The sequence below is a fragment of the Poecilia reticulata genome, chromosome 22 (assembly GCF_904066995.2).
Source record: "Poecilia reticulata chromosome 22, P_reticulata-male-v2, whole genome shotgun sequence".
Classification (NCBI taxonomy): Eukaryota; Metazoa; Chordata; class Actinopteri; order Cyprinodontiformes; family Poeciliidae; genus Poecilia; species Poecilia reticulata.
In genome coordinates, this window is record NC_088851.1 from 357165 (window position 1) to 380073 (window position 22909).

The 22909-nt window shown below is 39.0% G+C and overlaps 2 protein-coding genes across 7 annotated transcripts in view; both read right to left on the bottom strand.

Annotated features, from left to right (window-relative positions):
- Positions 1-10223, bottom strand: part of LOC103458066 (uncharacterized) — a 243167-nt gene extending 232944 nt beyond the window's left edge. The window contains exons 1-2 of one of the 2 annotated variants that reach the window (XM_081603523.1): positions 8809-10215; positions 2507-2597 (exon numbers count right to left, since the gene is read on the bottom strand). The gene's annotated coding sequence lies outside the window, so the exon portion shown is untranslated. Of the gene's footprint in view, positions 1-2506; positions 2598-8808 lie in introns of both variants that reach the window. The other variant, XM_081603524.1, reaches the window with a different exon arrangement.
- Positions 10224-13922: 3699 nt separating this feature from the next.
- arhgap5 (Rho GTPase activating protein 5) overlaps positions 13923-22909 on the bottom strand; it is a 79631-nt gene continuing 70644 nt past the window's right edge. For all 5 annotated transcript variants that reach the window (XM_008398617.3, XM_008398618.3, XM_081603525.1 and 2 more), the window contains 3 exons: positions 21439-21570; positions 19071-19176; positions 13923-16889 (listed from right to left, as the gene is read on the bottom strand). In XM_008398617.3, coding sequence (XP_008396839.1) covers positions 16571-16889; positions 19071-19176; positions 21439-21570 — 557 coding nt within the window. In that variant the 3' untranslated portion in view covers positions 13923-16570. The remainder of the gene's footprint in view (positions 16890-19070; positions 19177-21438; positions 21571-22909) is intronic.

A 22909-nucleotide genomic window follows, 5' to 3' on the forward strand; every position in this document is an offset into this window, starting at 1 on the left:
CTGATCGTCTCAGTGCTTCATGCTTTCTCCAAAATAGTAAAGGTTGGTTGAAACTTAAAGATTTTGTTTTCTTCAACACTTGCTAGTGTGATACATTTCAGTAAAAGTTCCTCATCTGTAAATGTATTTCTTAAGAATATGTGACAGGGACTAAACAGGCCCAGGTGAGGCTACTGCTCATATTTATCTTTCAGTTTTCCCCAAAGTTTAAAGTTTTTACGCTGCACCACCACGCTGCACCACCACGCTGCACCATCACGCTGCACCATCACGCTGCACCATCACGCTGCACCACCACGCTGCACCATCACGCTGCACCATCACGCTGCACCACCACGCTGCACCACCACGCTGCACCATCACGCTGCACCACCACGCTGCACCATCACGCTGCACCATCACGCTGCACCATCACGCTGCACCATCACGCTGCACCACCACGCTGCACCATCACGCTGCACCATCACGCTGCACCACCACGCTGCACCATCACGCTGCACCATCACGCTGCACCATCACGCTGCACCATCACGCTGCACCACCACGCTGCACCATCACGCTGCACCACCACGCTGCACCACCACGCTGCACCACCACGCTGCACCATCACGCTGCACCATCACGCTGCACCACCACGCTGCACCATCACGCTGCACCACCACGCTGCACCATCACGCTGCACCATCACGCTGCACCATCACGCTGCACCACCACGCTGCACCATCACGCTGCACCATCACGCTGCACCATCACGCTGCACCACCACGCTGCACCACCACGCTGCACCATCACGCTGCACCACCACGCTGCACCATCACGCTGCACCATCACGCTGCACCACCACGCTGCACCACCACGCTGCACCATCACGCTGCACCACCACGCTGCACCACCACGCTGCACCATCACGCTGCACCACCACGCTGCACCATCACGCTGCACCATCACGCTGCACCACCACGCTGCACCATCACGCTGCACCATCACGCTGCACCACCACGCTGCACCATCACGCTGCACCACCACGCTGCACCACCACGCTGCACCATCACGCTGCACCACCACGCTGCACCACCACGCTGCACCACCACGCTGCACCACCACGCTGCACCATCACGCTGCACCAGCACGCTGCACCATTACGCTGCACCACCACGCTGCACCATCACGCTGCACCACCACGCTGCACCACCACGCTGCACCACCACGCTGCACCATCACGCTGCACCACCACGCTGCACCACCACGCTGCACCACCACGCTGCACCACCACGCTGCACCATCACGCTGCACCACCACGCTGCACCACCACGCTGCACCACCACGCTGCACCATCACGCTGCACCATCACGCTGCACCACCACGCTGCACCACCACGCTGCACCATCACGCTGCACCATCACACTGCACCATCACGCTGCACCACCACGCTGCAAGAGTTGCTCCAACATTTTGTTACCTTTAAAATTATGTACAGCTTTTGTCTCTGACTTATACGCTGTTTGTTTTTTGACACTAATGATTCTTTCCTTCCATCTGTTATCTTACATGCTTAAGTGTGTTCACTAACAAAATATAGTTCACATGTAGTTGTTAAGGTTTCATTACTAAAAACTTATAAATGATCAGTGTCAACCATCAGTCTGTATTAAAGTATTTAGTACAATTTGTATTTATTTAGATTTGATGTTTTGATGTGAGCACTTAGATTTCTATCGATTTATTGAATGATGCTCTATGTAAATATTTATCAAACTGAATGATCATTCAGGTTTTATATAGTTTTTGCTTTCCTTTCAATGTTTGTTGCACAAATTCAAATATATGCTGGCTATCGACCAACAATTCAATCAGTGAATCTTAGTTTTTTTTCTCAAAGTAGCCCCTCTCACAGAGACTTACTTACATCTTCTGACACCTGGTCCTACTTATAATAACATTGACTTGCTATTGCTACACTTTACCTAAATAATAAAACATGCTCACTACACAACCAGGCTCTGAGAGTTGGTCACAATGTGGTAAATTGTTTTGTTACCTTTAAAAGAATCTACAGCTTTTGATGCTGTCTGTTCACTAATGTTCACTAACAGACAGTAACTAATAAGTAGCTGTAACTGATACGCTTATAAATGATCAATGTGAAGCATCAGTATGTGTTCAAGAAGATCATATCAGTCAGACTTCGTAAAATATGATACTGAAAGGAATCAAAATTATAGTTCACAGAAAGGTAATGTATCATTTTTAGGGAGCTTCGACTGTATGAAAGGAATGATTGAAATATACTATGAAAATATTGTATTTGCAGAATCCTGATAATAAAACTTCAATTGTGAACTGAATAATTAGATTGCAATTAGACACAAAAGAATCAACTGTTAATTAGTAATCATACTATGGAAATGACTAGCAAGATCTGAACAAACAAGAAACTTGACTACCTCAAGAGATTTCACTCTAATGAACCGTCTGACTTTCTTTAGCTGACTAAATTTAATCTTACCAAATTGTTGCCAATGAGTAAACAGGTACTGAGTTTGAAGCGGGTCAGATGCCTCCAGCCGTCTGCTAAAGCTGGACTCCGGCCTTCTTCACTGTAAAATAAAACATTCTGCTTAATTAAAGAATTCAAGTGAACATCACTTAATTCTCATCAACTTGTTGTTTGTACTCATCTTAAACAAGCGGCAGGAACCTTTGGATTTAAAAAAGAAAAAAAAGATGCTTTACAAGTTTATCTATTTAAGTTGAGTCTCCAACAACTAGAATAAAATAAAAAGTTAACTATTTGAAAGTAGTGAGGATTTTGGGTTGTAAATGTTTAACATACACAGACATTACTCCATTTCTACTCAAGCAAACCGAAAGGTTTTGAACAGTACAACTATGTCATGTAATGACATGTAGTAAATGTATTGCTGCTGTAAGCAGAAAGTAAAATAAATTTTGCATTGAATAATATTTTGGATGAGTTTAAGAATATTGTTTGCCAAAATCACACAATGTAACTACACTTGTCTTTTACATGTTGCAGTAATTGAATCTTTTGAGGCAACTGGTTTGCATAAATTTAAGTAACTACAACCTATTTTCCTTCTCCACATACTTGGCTAGCAATGTTCCAGTTAGCTTCCCAGTCTGAACTTCTGGACAATGTCTTGATTCAGTCAAATCTTCTATCCTGTATCTCCTGTACTCTGATATTCTACAGAATTCATTCTGTGAAAGCTTTGCTTGCTGGTCTTCATGCTATGAATGCAGCATCTGGTTTCTCTTACTTTAACCGCCCAACTTGCACCTGATTGGCATGTTAGCCTTTCGATTCCCTCCCAGTGAGGCGATGCTTCACAAAGCAAACTGTTTGTCAAACTGTTGATTTCCCTCAGAAGACATGGCGCCTGAGTTTTAGACACTAGTAGACAGCTCATCCAGCTTTTTACTAAACGGCAGTCCTAAAAGTATATATCTTTAAACTATGAATAAATATGTACAATTTTATAATTATTTGATCCAGCGGTTATAGAAGTTTGATAATAATGCAATTCAGGGATTGTTGTTTCTTAATGTCAGTGTTTCTGCTACTGGAGTGAGACAGTGAGAAAACAAGGAATAGGGTTAGAAGAGGATTTAGAAATAAAAATACACAGATGATAGTTGTATTTACTGGGAGAAAGACTAGGACTAGTTATCAGGACAGAATGAGACCCGTAAAACTGTTGGGTCCATACAGTCATCTGCTCCAACAATTTATTACCCTTTAGGAACCATGTCTGGACACAAGGAGCAGGAACATCACAACATCAGATGTATTTTTCATCCTTATATAAGTGATTTTAAACTATTTTTAATTTTTGATACCATACGGCAGAAAGCAAAGTTGTGCATGAATGTAAAAGTAAATTATTTTCTTCATCGATAGAAAAGTGTAACATGTTTATCATGAGTAGGATTAACTGAGCTGAAGGAAAACAAAGGAGAAATAAATATTAATTGATACAGAACCGAATCAGGAAATATGAACTTATGAAACTATTGAAACCTTCAAGAATCTTATGTTGTGTAAGATATTTAAGAAAATAATACTGAAACCGCACTCATGAATTTTTTTATTTGACTATTATCTCCAAAATATGTTACTTTTTTATGTTGAACACCAGACACATCTCACCTCTTTCCACAGTTTTTCACTTAGTTCCACGACTGCAGTGGATTTTATAGTCAGTGTTTAAAGCAGCACTGACTCTGAAGTGATGGAGGAAATTTATGTTAACATGGAGCCTGTTGGACAAACTGCATCTAATCACACAGGTAAGAAAAACGTTACAGATAAATCTAGGATGTACTGCATTACATTTTGCTAAGGTTCAGGTTTTTCTTAAGGTTCAAGCAGCTCCAAAGAGAGACTCTGCCTCTGTGAGGCTTTGGGAATCCTGAATGTTTTACTTTTGGCCGAACTCATCGCCATCAGTGTACGCAGTGAGTCTTGTTCTAGTCATCTTAAAGATGAGTAATTTTATGTTTCTGTAGTAAAAAATATCATCGGCTCTTCTGAACTCAAACTGACCAAATAGCAACGGTTTGAAAAGCATAAAGCTTGATGACTCAAAGTGTTTCAGAAGTGAATCATTACACTGTTACATGAGTTTGATTTATTTTCAACAATGGATGCATTTTCAGCCATTTATATCTTTAACATCTCCTCTTTTTCACACTATCTACCCAACGATTTATTGTTTAGTGTTACCTCAGTTTAAATTCTACAACCATAACCAAAATCATGAAACTATTTTATAAGTCTTAAGTGAAACTACTTCTATCTTGGCAAACATACTTGTTGATTTTTTTTTCAGCTCATGACATGACAGCAGATTTTTCTGACATTAGTAACTTTCTGACTGATCAGAACAGCGACAGCAAGTTTCCCTCCACGAACGCTAACTTCACTGAAACGACTCCAGGAGACGAAGAGACTTTAAGGTTTGTCAAAACTTTGAAAAAAATGTGGATCTCATTAACACGTCTAAAACATTTTCCCCTCTGAATTGTAGAGTATAACTAATAACTTTCCTTTTGTGGCTAAATGAATATAATGTAAATGAACAACTTTTATTTTAATTTATTAAGTACTGTATCATTTGTGTGCTCTAAAAACAACAATGTAAAAGAAACAAAACTTTGTTGTTTTTTTTCTTACAGAACGAACAAACATCAGTTGTTCCTGTTAATTCAGGAGCTGCAGAAGAAGAAGGAAGGAGCAGATCCAGTAGAGATTATTGATTAGGATTTGTGTTCAGTGTGATATTATTTACCAACTATCTTGTAGCTTATTAGCATGGTGTTACATAAAACCTAAAGATAAAAATAAAACCTAAAGATAAAATGTACACTTGTGACTTATAAAGTAACAATTTCACTGGTTGTTCTCTGTGTTTTTCTTTCTTGTTAAAACTCTGACATGTTAAACAAAAGTTGGAGGATGGTTGTGGGGAGGATCGGTTCAGCATGAGGCGTTCTGATTGTGTCTTAATGTGACTTTTACTACGAGACTTTATGGAACTCCAGTGGTGTCCATTAATAAAGATACAAAAAAAAGAAGGCAGCAAATGTTCATGTTGGTTCCACAGGGTTCCCCTGAAAATATAGATCAAATCAGACATTACAGGGTAAAAGTAATTTGAACAGGGGGAAGCATATAAACAAGTCAAGTCAATAACAAGTCAATGACATGATACAATCTGCATTTTTAACTCGGATAACTTAACTTTTTTTTTTTTTTTTACTGACTTAATACATTTTAATTGCTGCACTGTTAAGTAGAATGGAAATGACTTTTTTGTAAATTGTCTTGAGATTACCTATTGTAAATTAGTGTAATTTAAATCAACTGAATTGTTTTAAGAAAGGTTACAATTTGTCCAACGGACTGGACCGTTGGTATGGACATACCATAGCCTGGTGTCTGAGCAGGTATAGGTCACCCCTTGCGATAATAAGAAGCTGTTGTCAGAAACCGTGATGTTAAGTTTGACTTACGAAGCAATTTTTTAAGACACTAGTCATAATATCCTGTTCAACATAATTCTCAGTACACAAAGTCTAAAAAGTCTAAAAACGAGCATAAGAATCAACATAAAGTCATGAGAAAAAATGCTTGTGAAAACATTCTTGCTCCTGAATCTGGGTCAGGAAAATTACAATTTGAAAAAAAAAAATAAACGTTTCATCTACTACCTGGTAAATATTCCACGGTCAATTATACTGCATAGGACCAAAAATATAAGTTGGATATAAGTTAGGGGGGAAAAAAGCTTACTTTTTTTTTTTAAAGAGATACATTTGTAATTATGGTGCCCACATGGTGCCCACATGGTGCCCACATGGTGCCCACATGGTGCCCAAATGTGCCAAACTAGCACATTTGGGAATGGAATGGATTTTTATCAAGTAATATCTTTCCAAAATTTCTATGCTTCATTTTTGGGGGGAGATGAAATTTGGTACAATAAATGGCCAGAGCCTGTACTGTGGATTGCTAGAGATTCTGGATTGGCATACTTTCAAAGAAAATCCACATCCACAAAATTAATTCTATTAGTATCTTTTTTAACTATGTGTTATATATATTTGCTCTCACTCAGTAAGAGAAATATTGATTTTTAGACCTGCAGAGTATTTTCTGGAGTATTACATTTATTCATACCTTTTATTTCACTTTGTGTATTACTGAGATATATTGAATTCATTTTGGGGGAGTCCTTTTCAAGAACTCTCCAAACAATCTCCAAAAAAGAGTCCTAAATTAGGTTTGGGTTGCATAAAATGTTTCCAGATACGTCTCACACCACTGTGAATCTATTGAAGCTACACTATCGGTTACAATACCGTATGCTTTCTAGCATACGGTATTGTAACTGCAAAAGAAACAACAAAAAAAACATTTTCTATTGGAAAAAAAGGTACATTTTTCCAAGCATTGCTTGATAGACTTGACACTCTCCATTTGGAAATAATTTGATTCATCTTAAAAGACAAGCTGAAGGATTTTGATAATATCTGGCAGCCTTTAGTCTCTTTACTTGACAAAAAAAATAGTGATTAGGTAGGGTTACGGTAACCCAGCAATGCACTTATTAGGAGGGCAGGGTGGTCATTATCATATTGGTGGTTGAGACCCGGGGGTGTGGAGTGAATTACGTCCTTTATATACATATATTTTTTAGTGTTTTACCAAAAGCTACCATTTAGCTATCATTTAGCAAAACGTAGCCAAGATTACTCAACAAGGCACACAGTTGTACTGTTTATCTTACCAAAATGCAAAACTTGTTTAAGCCAAAGTACAATCTTAGAGCAATGCATTAAATGAACTCCCTACCACAAAACATTTAACAATGTCTTGCTTACATTTTAAGACACAAGTAGAAATATACAAAAAAGGTTATTCTAGTAAATGTGTGTTTGTGTATTTATGAAAACAAAGATGTTATTGTACATGTATATGCATTACATCTGAGAGTATCATAATGTTTATACCTTCATTTAAGACACTTTAAATGAAGGTATGTATTTTTATTTAAGGGAACATATTTTCCTATTTCAAACAAACTATGTTTATCTTTAAAAGTGATAAAAATAGAATGTGTAATTTTAATCCTTTATCTGTAATATGATTTTCTGAAAATCTAATCTGGTTTTTTTGTGTAAACTGACCCAAGGAAGATTAGCTGATGCTAATGGGGATCTTGATAAACATAAGCAAAAATCAAACAGTCAACGTCTGCTCTATTAGATATGTGCTCCACATCCAGTCTCACTGAGTTTGATCTATGTTTCAAGGATGACTTAGAAAAGTATTAATCTTTAAATATATAAACCTGGTATAGATGCATCCATGAAGATTTGCATCTGTAAGCCACACATTTCAGAGTATTATTTAGAAAATCTCCCCTATTGCCTCGACTTCACACTGTGCTGTTTTGTATTAGTCTATTACTCAGGTAACATTAGATAGAACGAATAATCTACTATTCCATAGACTTTGCACTTGAGATTTCGTCCAAAATCAATAGTTATATAACTGTTGCAATAACAGGTTCGCTTATATGTTCAGATTACCTAAAAGGTGAATTATTTTTACCTTCTAAAATAACAGTCTGAGGTAAGTCTTGTGTTACAATGATCCAGAGCTAGAACTGCATCAAAATGAGTATGTGTTGAGATGTAAATGCACCAAGATGCTCGTCGTCCAATCTTTAGTTGTTTCTCAGAATAATGGACAGAAAGCTGGAACAAAGTATTGTCCAGTCATAAGACATAATTAGGAATTTGTTGATCTACTTCTGTAGTCTGTAGTAACAGATATAATGTTCCTTTTCAAACTACATGAAAGAACATAGAACATTTGATGTAGTGACTGGTCCTGGTTGCATACTATTTAGAGGAACTAAGTGATCTGATCGCAGTAAAATGAGATGGTGTTGCTCTCACTAAGCTCAGAGCAGTTAAGAATAGTAACAGAACACGTGGATGTTTTTAGATCAGTCATGTCAAACATTTGAGTCCTTGAGGAAGACCAAAGGACATTTTAATAAAAGAGAAAACTGACAGCTGCTCTGCAGGTTCAAAAAAGATCACTGAGAAACTGTCTTTAGGAAGCACAAATCGTGGTAGCAATACCTCAATTTATTACACAGAAGCTACTTTAGCAACTTTACAATCAAAGGTACAGAATTGTTGATAACTTTCAATAGGTGTTTTCCACCCTCCCAATAATTAATACTAACAGAAAATCTCACATGTACTTACATAGAGGAAAATGATGTTTTCAGACAGGGTAACAGTCAGACTGAAGCCCAAGCAGTAATCAACTCCAAAGTGGATGAACAGCTACCGTTGTAGTCGTTGGTAATGAAACCTGATGCGCAGTTTGACAGTTCTGAGGCATGCTGGGATCCTGGATGGGATGGGCTGTCACTGGAGAAGCAAAAGCCATACCAGGGCCTAGCAGAAACCTCTTCAAGGTACTAAATTTAGAAACAAGTCATGCTTTTGCCCACACACCTTCTTCCAGTTTAACAGTGGTGCTTATATTCATCGAACATAAATTTAAAGCTTTGGATTTAACCAGCGTTAGATGCTGGGATCTACTCTACTTGTGAAATTTGGAAAAGTCTTAGATCATAATTTTTAATTCAATTCAATTTAGTTCAATTATATAGTCCAACTCACAACCCTTGTTGTGTCATGGCCTACTCAGTCCAATCATACAGACAGATTAAAAGTCAAGTTCATCCACTACAAATTGATAGTTATCAATCAATGCAGTCAAGTTCAGATTATTGCTCAAATTGGCAAAAAGTTATTTTCTAAGGAATCCTAGATTATTCTACTAAATTTGCACTAAATTGTTATATAATGTGCTTCTCTTTTTTCAATTTTTATTTATGAATTTTGACATGCAGTTTAACACATCAGGCTCAACAGGTACAAGTAGTACTTACCAAGAATACAAAATGGTTAAGTTCAAGTCATCAGTGTGAAACATCACCTTGCAAAACTTACTTTCATCAGAGAACATAACTGGACCACTCAGTAGCAGTCCAGTAATTTTTGTCTTTATCTCAGGCAAGATGCTTCTGATGCCATCTCTTGTTCAAGAGTGGTTTGACACAAGGGATGGGACAACTGAAACCCATGTCTTGAATATGTGTGTGTGTGGTGGTTCTCGAAGCATTAACTCCAGCTGTAGTTCACTCTTGTGAATCTTCCTCACATTTTTAAATGGGTTTTGTTTCAAAATTCTCTCCAGAATGTGGTTATCCCAATTACTTGTCCATTTTTTTTTCTACCACATCTTTTCTTCCCTTCACCTCTCTGTGAATGTTCTTGAACACAGAGCTTTGTGCACAGCCAGCTTCTTTCTTCAGCTTCTTTAACACCTTGCCCTCTTGTGCAAGGTGTCAAAGGTCATCTTTTGGACAACTGTCAGGTCAGCAATCATCCCCAGGATTGTGTAACCCACAGAACAGGACGGAGACACCATTTAATAGTGTTTGCAGGTGTTTTGAGTTCATTTTCTGATTAGTGTGTAGCATCAGGGGTCTTCACTGGTAAACCTTTTCACAATATTCTAATTATCTGAGATATTAAATTTGGAGTTTTCATTAGTTGTCAGTTATAATCATCAACACTAAAAGAAATAAACATTTGAAATATATCCATTTGTACAGAAGAGGATTAGGGCCACTGGAAGAAAAAAACAAAAGTTCTGACTTTAGTCACAGAATTATGAGAAAAAAGTCAGAATTAAAAAATATATATTCCAGTGGCCCTAATCCTCTTCCGTAAATTTGTATGTAATGAAAAAAAAATACAAATGTTACTTTTTGAATGGAATTACTTATTTAAATAAATGTTTTCATATTAACATTTTTTGACCAGCACCTGTAAGCACGTCACCATCTGTCATGATACTAATTCCGTTGTGATGGCTGTCTTCGTCTGCCTCCTTCTGCTGCTTCTGCTACAACAACAACAAACTGTCCTTGGTAAGTGTGGCTGTTATATTGTTTTAGTCATCTTTAATTGGTGGGATCCCAGGGTGGTGCCTGTTGGGTTGTCTGTGTTTTCTCCACCAGAGGGCGCCAATGGACCGTCTCTGGAGGGCGTGACCGGCTCCCGCCGGTCTACCTTCTCACCTGCAGGCAATTTGTCCATCAGGAGGAGCACAAAAGTCGGGAGCACGGGCCGGTTCTAGCCATGGTTACATGAGGGGGCAGGCGAAAATGTTAAGGAGGCGTCATTATGTTTATACATATTAGGGGTTGATAGACTTCATATATTTTAAGGTGGACTCTAAAATGATAAAAGTCGAGTAGAAGTCGACTCCTCGCAGTGATGTCATAGAAACGTGAGCGAACTTCACATCAACTTACAGGCTGAATTATATTCATAGCAAATATTGACCTTAAGTCTTTTATGCAGGAATAAACGTATAAGAAACAGAACATCATCCCAGACTTCTTCGTCAGCAGCGGATTAAAGTCTGAAAAGTTGCACCAAGTCAGGTGCGCTGATCAGTTGGATGGAGGAAAAGCCCGACATCATGCCACATTGTTGCACATTACTCTAGTAGTGTTTTTCTTTAAAAGACGTTTTTTGCCACTATTTGCCTTTATGACAACAATCCAACAGAAAGGTTGCAGAGAGAAGGAGCGGGAGAGAGAGACAAGCGAACCAGAGGACAAGAGTCGGATTCCGAACTACGGCGGTCTAAAGGGGCACCGCGCTGCGCCAACTACTGCGCACCGCAACGCCCCTATTCCGATAGCCTTTGCAGAAGTTTGCAGTTTTCCTTTGAATTCTTAACATTTTTACATAATTCAAACTGTCTCAGGAACTCACATAGTTAATCTTCTTTCATTTTCTTGGAAAAATTAGTTTGGACCAAATGTATGCTTTACACTAGTGATGGGCAAATGAAGCCTCGTGAAGCAATGAACCTTTCCAGCCGTTTGCTTTGCAAAAAGGTTCATTACTTGATGTTTCATTCAAGACTCACTAGTGACACCTGCTGGTGAAACTGTAACAGCCTTGTCACTCAGTTGGATCATCCATCCATTTTCTTTCACCCTTGTCCCTCAGTAGGAGGGTTGCTGGTGCCCATCTCCAGCTCACGTTCCGGGCGAGAGGCGGGGTCACCCTGGACAGGTCGCCAGTCTGTCGCAGGGCAACACAGAGACACACAGGACACACAACCATGCACACACACTCTCACATCTAGGGACAATTTAGACAGGCCAATTAACCTGACAGTCATGTTTTTGGAGGAAACCGGAGTACCCGGAAAAAACCCACGCATGCACAGGGAGAACATGGAGACTCCATGCAGAAAGACCCCAGGCCGGGAATCAAACCCAGAACCTTCTTGCTGCAAGGCAACAGCTCTACCAACTGCGCCACTGTGCAGCCCCTCAGTTGGATCATACTTCCAAAAATTAGTAAATGCAATATTATCACAAAGTTTTCATCAAACTCATATTTAGTAACAGGAGAATCAATGAAACCATATTTAATTGTCATATGTTTTAATTATTAAAATGATTTGTAGCCAATCTAATCCTGGTTTATGTTGAACGTCAGTGGTTGTGTTGGGTTTTCTTTTATGTCAGATTTGACAATAAAGACATTTGATGTTTTAGTGTCTTGGGAGTGCAGTGCCTGTTGGGGCGTTCACTTTTTCTTGGATTTATAATTGGCTCTTATCCCTTATATTTGGCTAGATGTTGAATTTTAGTTCTGCAACACCATTAAATCTGTTTCTGCTGTGAAAGACTGAAATATCTTTGCTAATCAAACTACAAATAATAGTGAAACTTTGCAGAAGGTGAGAAATTGGGAGGTGGAGGGTTAATTATTGTTATCTAAGAAGAATTTTATTGTGAGGATAATCTCAAAGTCCCAGATGTCAGAGATTTTCCTCTTACTGGCTTCATTTCAGACAATGAAGTTTACTTGTGTAGCACATTTCAGCAACAATGCAGTTCAAAGAGATTTACATCATAAAATCACAAAAATATAAAGTCATAAAAAAACAATCTATAATTGAGAAAAGCAGTAACAGACATTACATTTTGATGAGTGCCATCATCAATACACATCAAATATGTTGGTCAATGTTCATTTTATTTTGGCCACTGAAGACAAATATGGACCTCACCAAGCTCCGCCCAGAAACGCCCCTCGAAAGTCCCACGTGACTTCATGTCTCACATTAACTCCTAGCAGAGCTAATAGCTTCTATGGGATTTTTCGTTTCGACTGACTGCAGAGTATTTCTGAGTCGATTAGTTTAGCATTTCTGCCGGATTTTCACAAAATATCAGCCACGACAAGGGACAAGGGCACAACATGCTAAGGTTGTTGAAGTCAAGCGAACATAACTGACCTACTTCCAGCTCCCTCGATATTTTTTTTTTATTAAAACCTTTTACTGACCTGTGAAACTTTGGGGCCTGTTTTGTAGCTGTAGTGTTAGCAAAACATTGTGCTCCTTTCGTGCACATTTAAGATTTAGACAACTAGACCGATAAAGTCGCCATCGTTGGCAAGCAGGTTGGCTAGCAGGGGGCGGAATTTCGCTCGTGTTAGGTTCGTTTGATTACTGAATGCTGATTGGCTGTTTACTAGCGGCTGAGGGGTTTCAGCTGCAGACTGACCGCAGACAGACAGGAGAAGACCGCAGCCTGCTGAGCGTGGTGCGCAGCAGAACCTCAGATAAAGAAGATGTTCCGTCATTTGTGTCAAGTTTCATTTGAGGGGGCGTCCCGGCCCCGGGGGAGCAGCCAACACTTTGACGCCAGGTCTAATTTTGTCGGATTCGCGGAAAGAGGTCGGAGGACACCGAGTGGTAAGGATTTTTGGAAGCCACGTATGATTGCGGTAGCGCGAAGACGGAAAGTTTGGAACTGAACTTTTGATGATGAATGCGACTTAAATCAGAACATGGCAACGTTGGATTTAGAAAGAAGTGACTATAATATGGATTGTAGTGACGAGGAAGGAAGGAATGGTCAAAATGATGAAAAAGAGTGGGAGATGGTGGGAAAGGGTGGTAAGAAGCAGCGAGCTGCTGAAAGAAAGAGGAAAAAGGGAAATGAAACCAATAGTGAAGGCATCGAGGAAAGAGCAAAAGAATCAAAACAATCCAACTCTGAATATTATAGTAAGATTTGATGAAGGAGAAGGAGTTAAGAAAATCGGTGCCAATTTAATGTGGCACTTCTACTTTATAATTCAGACTAATGAATGGTGTGTTCAGGTTAGTAGTTTAGCAGTGGCAGTGGAGGGAGTGAACAAAGTCATTCGGTTCGTGTTGGCCACGCTTCCAAATATTGAGCAAATAAAGTCGTAACAAGAGGAATGTTTAATAGATTTTATTGCTGGCAAAGATATCGTGGCCCTACTCCCCTTAGTGTTGTTTACAGCGTACGCAAATTCCATTAAGCTACACACATGTCATGGCCAAACGTTAGCGACTGGGTAAAATTTACAACTTCAACAAAATAGCCATAGTTTCTCAATAGTCGAGAGTCCAGACCCTCTGGATGAAGCGAAGCCTAGAAGAAGGGGCTGGTTTTTACCAGGCTACCAATTATCCAAACTAAGACTCGTGAATCATGATCCTGTAGGAAAACAAAATCAGCTAGTTAAAGGACATGAGTTGTACATTTTAAAATGGTAAAAGTGAAAGAAAAAAAAATGCTATAAATGAATTTTTCCTAATCAAAAAATATCTAAGGACAGAAAGATATTTCAGATTCAATACATGTTTTATAGTCCCCCTCAATCACTGGATGAGATAAAAGATGAACACCTTTCAGCATTAGCCACCTGGACTGATAACCAGACCTCTGAAACTACTTTGGGAGAATTTGATGTTTTGTTAGGGAACAAAAAAAATGCGTAAGGTTGAAAATAGGCTAATAACAATAAATGTTAATCTGCTTACTTGCAAAGACATTTTGTACCTCAGTTGAGCAATCATGTGCACAGAAAAACAGAACCATGGCAATATCAGTGTTGGGAATCCTTGCAGACATAAGCATTAGTGGTTGTTTTTGGATTAGAAGCTTCCCTTTGAAATGTAGAGTTAGGGTAAAGTACCACAAAATTGCACTCTTTACAGAAAATGTTCAAGAAATAAAAATTAACAGATTTATAATACAATTTTAGAATTTTTTGAGTTGTAAAATAAAGAGTAATATATCTATATCAAGCAGCAAAAACATTTGTTATAAAGATGGGCAGAAGATTGAGAAAATAATCTATAATAAATGTTTATCATACTGTAGCCAAAGGCAGGCAAGGATGTAGATTTCTGAAATATTTTACTCACAGGATGAAGCGAGGAAACTGGGAAAGGAGATGTTGTTGTTTAAGTATCACAGATGAAGATTGAGATTTTCTACCTTCCTTTTTCTGAGTTGTACTGATCTAGTATGACCACCCATCCCAACCCCACCTCCCTTACTCACCCCAAATGTGCACATACTCACATTCACATCATCAGAAATAAAAAAAAATAACATTCACCATAATAAACATGTACGATCATAGCTTGTGACAGATTAGGATCCAGTACCCCGTGGTAGTTTACTTAAAAAAACTTGTGCTGCTCAGAGACTTATATATTTATATATAGACTTATATACTTCTTTCCTCTATTTAGGGAAACTATTTTTAAAAAAAAGATGATATTAAAGATGTGATTTCCTTCAGGAACAACAAAAAATCTAATGCAAATGAGATTTTTTTCTGTTGAAATATTGCCCTTAAAAAGTCAAATAAAGTGGTGGGGATCCTATCAAGGACTCAAAGTTTTTCACTTCATTTTGAGTAGTTGTCTTTTTTTCATAAAGTGGTAAAAACATGCAAATTTCAGACAAAGAGAAATAAAGAAATTAAGAAAACAGGGTGACAAAGCCAAGAAGACACGGGGAGCTGTCGCTTTAAGAAACTGAAGAGCTGAGCTCGAGAAGTTAAGCCTGGTCCTCCTGGACAGAGTGACACCAGTCTTCAGAACCCGTCCTCCCCGGAAGAGGCCGGAACGCCGACCACGTGTAAGTTTGTACAGATAAATCATCCAACACATCAGCATTGTTACACAACAGCAAACACACACTCACACAGACACACAACATGGATATAAATCAGATGTTTCCAAAATATAAAAAAACATGACAGGATAAAGCAAGCTAACAACATGAATTGCAACATGGACCATTGACACTAGTCGTGCATGGGCTGTCCTTTAAGGGTTCCTTTAGGCTTGTGTAGTGGAAAAAGAATTGTTTAGTATTGAAAACCCATCACCTCCTGAAAACATTAAAGGTGCAAGGCTTAAAGTTCAGAATCCTGTTTTAGTTTCACAGGTTGAGACTCAAACATGTCCCGAAATGACTCGAAGTCAGAAACTGTTTTCCTGTGCCAGAATCTGCAGGAAGACTAGAATCCCCTTGGTGTTTGTATGTCATTATCATTATACTCTCATCAGGTTTTCAGATGAGAGTATAAGTTGTAATGTTTACCTTCCCTTTAGTGGTGCCCAGATGGCATCAGGAGGCTGGGCCTGTAACAGGACAAAAAAAAACTTGGTGTGCTTTTCCATGAGGGTAGAGAGATGGAGTCTTTGCCCCAAATATGTTGAAAAACTCTGGAACTAGGTTTGACTCCTATAAAGAACTAGCATTATGTGCCTAGATCAGCTCATTCCTCACTGTATTCAGTTTGATCTAAATTATGCAATCCATAATGTGACGTGCAATTCCATAATCCAGACTGAGCTTCCAAAATGAACCCGTCTCCCAGATCTGGCCTGGTCCAACATCCCATCAAGCACACTCTGAACCCAAAGCTGAAAGAATATGAGAAATAAAAGTACAGCTATGATGTGTTGAAATCAGCCACCCACTGATGTGAAGCAGAAGCAGGACCTCCAGCATCTCCCTACGTTTGCAGCTGGAAGCACATACTGAACTCCCGATGCCCCAGAATACCTATTGGTGTGTTAAATGAGGGGGTCAGGTGGCAGCGTGTGTTGTATCTGCTGGGGCTGCAGAGGGGGGGGCAGCTGCAGGGGCAGAAGAGCCTCCACCATGTTGTGGCAATGTGGCGGGGGTGTTCCCTCATTGCTGGAGCTCTCGGCCACATCACCCCCATGGAAGAAATAGTCGCTCTGCACGATGAATGTCTCGATGACTGCCTGGTTGAGCTTCGTGGTGGACAGTGTGTCCCTGTTCTCAAAGTCAGGTCGCATGAGGGTGGGCCAGAAGCAGATGGACAGGTTGTCGGCTGTCATCAGGGTGGTCTTGCTATGCTGGCTCACTCTGACCAGGGAACAAATCCACACAACACAACCGTTAGAATAAATATGTACGAGCCATCAGATTTTATACACAAATAATTGCTGCTAGCACCAAATGTATGAGTGTGGCAGTGGGACACAGGAAACGGTCCAACAAGAATTCAAAACTCAGTAAAAATGACCCGATAATAAGCAAACTGCACTAAACCTAACAGCAGAAGTCCGCAGAATAATGTTCATGTCTATGATGACTAATAAGAAACATATCTGGGATCTAGACCAGAGTTTCTCAACCCTGGTCCTCACCGCCCTCCTGCTCTGCATGTTTTAGATGAGCCTCTATTCCAGAACAGCTGATTCAAATGATTGCATGACCTTTTAAGTAGTGCAGAAGCCTGTTAATCACCCAGACATACAATTCAGGTGGGTGGCAGAAGGGAAATACCTAAAACATGCAGGACAGGGGGGCGGTGAAAAGACCAGGGTTGAGAAACACTGAGCTAGGAGATTCTAGAGGTTTTCCTGTGTCACCCTGAAGTGAGAGAAGTCACTGGTAGCTCATTGTTTATGGAATCAGAAAGATTTTTTACCTGTCAAATGTCACCAATTCTGATTGAGATTGCACATGTGTGGCTTACAGAATTTCTTTTCCACACAATATATTTTAATTTATTTTCAGATACATAATTTCTTTTTAGCAAGTGAATTAACACAAAGCTTTAAACTTTTACAGCCACAATCGTTAATCATATTAATCGCTTGTTGAAATAATCTTCTACTAATTTAGAAATCAAAATCAATTAACAGATTTGCAAAGTTTTAGAACAACCTGGTTCAAATTCAGTAAAAAATCTATTATGTTTTGCTGTCCAATTATAAATCACTAAATAATCAATCTTCATCAGCCTTACACTGTATTGATTGATGCAGCAGAAAGAGCATGAGCTTTTTACATAATATAAAATGGATTTTTAGCATCACTTTGGTGGAAATTATCAAGGTTGCACTAAATGGATGCTGCTGTTGTACTCAGGTTTTGTGGGTTCACTCTTTGAGGCTGCGGGCTGCAGGCCCACCATGATTGGTTCCCTGCCCGCATTTAGGTACCTCAAAGGGTTATACACTCTCACTCGAGATCAGGAAAATAAAATGTTTATTTTCCTATTCAAAATACAGGAACTGAATTATTTTTATTTGCTTTTTCTTGGGCTGCACAATGGCACAGTTAGTTGTTTGAAAGATGACCATTGACACTTTACACAAGAGGGTAGACCTCTCAGACCTTGGCAGGGCAACACAAAGACAGACAGAACAAACAACCATGCACACACACACACACACACACACACACACACCTAAGGAGAATTTAGAGACCAATCAACCTAACAGCCATGTTTTTGGACTGTGGGAAGAAGATGGAGAACCTGGAGAGAACCCACGCTCTCCAGAAAGAACCCAAGACCTTGCTGCAAGGCATCAACCTTACCTGTCAAGTCAGCAGTCATCCCCATGACTGTGTAGCCTACAGAACTAAACTGAGAGACAATTTAAAAGCCTTTGCAGGCATTTTAAGTTAATAAGCTGATTAGAGTGTGACACCGATATCTTCAATATAGATATCAGTGTCACCGTCCTCGTTAGTCCAAACTAACAAACAGTTAGTTTGGACTAATATATAGTCCAAACTATATATATATATATATATATATATATATATATATATATATATATATATACACACACACAAAGAAAGTGTAAAGAATGTAAAAAATATTTGAGGATGGAAATGGAAGCAGATAAAAACTTCCCTAATGTCGCCACGAGGGGGCAGCAAAGAGGGAGGAAAAGACCAAAGTTGAACCTTCAGCAGCAGCTTACTGGCTTTCTGCTAATAAAAATCAAGCATTGATGTTCAGTTACAACCAGGACACCTCTGGGACAGGTTCAGAGGATGTTTATGCTGATTCTGCTGATGTAATCACAGATGATGTGATTAAGATACAAGACATAGACCAATTGACTTGTTTAGATTCACACCTAGTGCTAAAGTTTCCTACAGAGGATCTCTATGAAATGTAGATGCATAAAAATCAAACTTAGTCTAATTAGTAGTCTTTAATCTAAGCTTGCTTCTTAAGAGCATGTTATTGTTTGCATCTCTTGATTTCTTTGTGTGTTTCTCACTGTGTGAAGCTTTTCTTACCTGTTCAGATGTGTGATTATGTATTTGAAGATCTGGTAGTTGATGGGAGGAAACTTCTTCACAATCTCTCGCAACACCTCTAGCCGCTCAATATAGTCCATGAGTTCTAACAAACACACACACGCACACACACGCACACACACACGCACACACACACACACACACGCACACACACACACAGGGAAACTGACATTTTACAAACAGCTTGTGTGTGTGTGTGTGTGTGTGTGTGTGTGTGTGTGTGTGTGTGTGTGTGTGTGTGTGTGTGTGTGTGTGTGTATAAATATCAAATATTTTTTATTCATTAAAGAGTGAAATATTTATGGCGTTTATTTAATTAATATTTTGATGCATCTGCATCTCACAAATAAAACTAAAATAAGTGTCCCAGAAAAATGCTACATATTTTAAAGCATATTTTAATGTATATAGTTTTAGATATTTATTTTTTTTATAACTATTTTTCTAGTTAGAAAAATAAAGCGGACATATCATGCATGCACAATCCACTTTTTTAGCTCTTAAATGGATCCAGGATTAGTTGAAATGTCACACTACAACACTGTTGGCTCTAATAAAAAAAGTGAGGAGAATCTGGATCACTTCCCACATGAAAAAAGGAAGAGCGCAGTGGGAGAGAGCCGAACACAAGTTCTACATTTGTGTTCTCAACATTTTCCTCCAGAAGTCATTTGTACAAGCAAAACTAACAAAGGCTTGAACAGGTGAGCGTTACCTTCACAAGCTAAAAACAAATGTCATGTGGACAGTTTTTATCCTATGACAAAACACTCGGCTTGAGTCAAAAATGTCTCAAGAAACAGACATCACTGGAAGGTCTTTGGTATGCTAAAGGAGTTCTGCGGCAGTAGTACCAGCAACACTACTGCTGCCTCGTTTACGTCCAGAACAAGACCAGACCCTAAGCAACTGTTACCGGACTGGACACAGAACCACAGACACTGGAAAAAACATCGGAGAAGCAGTGCTGGGAGCTCTTTTAAATGCTAATGGAGCTAGAATACCGGTACTGAATGTAAAACCATGACAGACATCAGACGAAGACCGAACCATAAACAGCAGTTACCGGACCGGACACAGATTAAGTCTATTGTTACAACTAATCATGAATCCTTTTATATGCATTTTTGTACTTTGAGTGTCTAGGAGTGCAAAAAATTGAATTATTCTCTCCCAGTTCTGTGTAGATTTCTTTATACCCATTTTGGGTTATATTTTTCAGTTTCTTAATTTTTCACTTTAATGTTTTTCTTGTCTATGACGTCACCGTATTTGCTGTGGATTTGCTAAACGAGGTCATGGCTATTCAGTTTTGTAAATCCAACACTTTTTTTCCTTGCAGCAATTTTGTAGTCCAAGTTCAGTTTTGCCAAGGCAAAGTAAAAAATTCAAAATTTTCAGTTCTAATGCACACAATTTCTTACATCCTCCCCCAGCATCACAGCCTCTTCAAAATGTCTGGTTAAATTTTATTTTTCTTGGGAATTTACACACATAAGTCAGGAAAGCCTGTTTGTTGAGCACATACTGACCACTGATTGAGCAACCTCTTCCAGTATCAAGAGGGATTCCCAAAAGTCTGTTAGATTGAGGCATCAGTTTCCTCTCTCTATGGAAACAATGAATACAGCAAAGCAATTAGCTCCAAATGACGCTAAAAAGACAACAAAGTTACTTTAAACAAATTTTGTGTTGATCATGAGGTCCTGGCTGTTGTGAAATATTTCGATTTAAAACCAGCAACAGGAAATAAATGAATAATTAGTTAATACAGATTACAAGACTCACTTGGGAATATCAGATAATTATCTTTAGAATTTACTGAAATACATTTTTTTAACTAACAGAGTTTTATTTGAAACATGAAATTGAAATGTGAGATGTTTTGTTTTAAACAATAGTTGTCTAAGCAGTTTTTTTTCCTGTTTTTTTTTTTTTTTGTTGTTGTTGTTATTTTATTTGTTGTTTGTTTCTCTGATCGGTCCACTGCAGTGTCTGTTCAGCTGATATTTTTTTTCTTTGTTTTACTTATTAAACGGACAGAAACAAAGACCAGCATCTCCATGATCATTTTTGAAGCTCCTGTTTCTACATTGGGCATTGATTTGATAGTAGCATTGAGTCTTCTGCTTCTGTTAGTAGTGTGTGCTAGCTTTTAGCTGCCTTCTTGAGGATATAACTGTACTGCATGTTTTGAAATGAATTATCGCGTTTTGTTTTTGCAATTTTTGTCTTGGGGAATACATGCAAGTGCATTCAGTGACATTCTTGACGATCCGTTAGCTAACTCCTTAATTATGTTTTGGCTACTTCAAATGTCTGTTAATGGATTACTGGTGGTTCTTACTTGCAGCTTCCACCAGCTCTGGGTGCAGGCTGTAGGGGATCAGAGGGTCAGGCAGGTCAGCAAAGAAAGCCTTCAGCGCTCCAGCAACAGCATTCACTGCCAGGTCCATCTCTCCAAAATCAATGCTGTGATCTACAGGGAAACATGACACAGCAGCAGAGAAGGTTTATTCTTTGAAACACAACATGGAGAAGTGCCTTGTCCAGAAAAGGCTTCACTGTATCTATCGACTTAAGGAGGTGTAATCCAGACATTCAAGGCAATCATAATAAATGGGGAAAGGAAGGGCTCACCAAAATTGGACAATAGAAGATTGGAAAAACGTTGCCTGAACTGATGAGTCTCTATTTCTGCTGCGACATTCAGATGGTAGGGTCAGAATTTGGCGTCAACAACATGAAGGCATGGATCCATCCTGCAGTTCAGGTTGGTGGTGGCGGTGCAATGGTGTGGGCAATATTTTCCTGGCACAGTTTGGTCCCATTAGTACCAATTGAGCATCATGTCAATGTCACAGTTACCTGATTATTGTTGCTGACCATGTCCATCCCTTTATGACCGCAGTGTACCTATCCTCTGATGGATACTTCCAGAAGGATAACAAGCCATGTCGTAAAGCACGAATCATCTCAGACTGGTTTCTTGAACACAACAATAAGTTCACTGTACTCGAGTGGCCTCCACAGTCACCAGATCTCAATCCAATAGGGAATGGGAAATTCGCATCATGGATGTGCAGCCATCAAATCTGCAGCATCTGCGTGGTGCTATCATGTCAATATGGACCAGACTCTCTGAGGATGAATCTATGTCACGAAGGATTAAAGCAGTTCTGAAGACAATATATGGTTCAACCTGGTACTAGCAAGGTGTACCTGATAAAAGCAGACATTCTTACTTTTGTATATTTAAATCAAACTTTTAATAGACAAAAATAAATAATATATTGTTGCATAATATCTTTAATCTTCAGCCAGATGCTGGATGGCATCCCCTCTGTCTATTGACTGAGAGGATGGACTCAGCTGTCTGTCATGTCTGTCCCCCTCTCTGTTTTCATAATAGTATGATCCCATATCCTCACATGTGATTGGCCACAGGCACGTGCAGAGATGAAGAGGACGAGTATTGAGCCTATTTTTCTTTATCTGTGTGTTAGGAAGCCTGCTTGTCCCACTCAACAATATATTTAGCTAAATGTAACAATTTAGATTTAAATTAGTCTAACTACCCTTGGTCTAATAATGACTGAACAGATTCTCAGTGCCTCTGCCTCTATGTTTTTTTTTTGTAATTTGCAAATTTTATTGAAAATTATTTTCCATACAAGTGTTCATCTAAACTTTTTTTTCTAAATATTCTATACTACCAAGAGAAGCTGCATGTACATTCTGTACCTGCATTGGACAAAACAACTTTGCTATTCTGTATATTACCCAATCTACCCATACACTTAAAAAGAAAAAAGAAA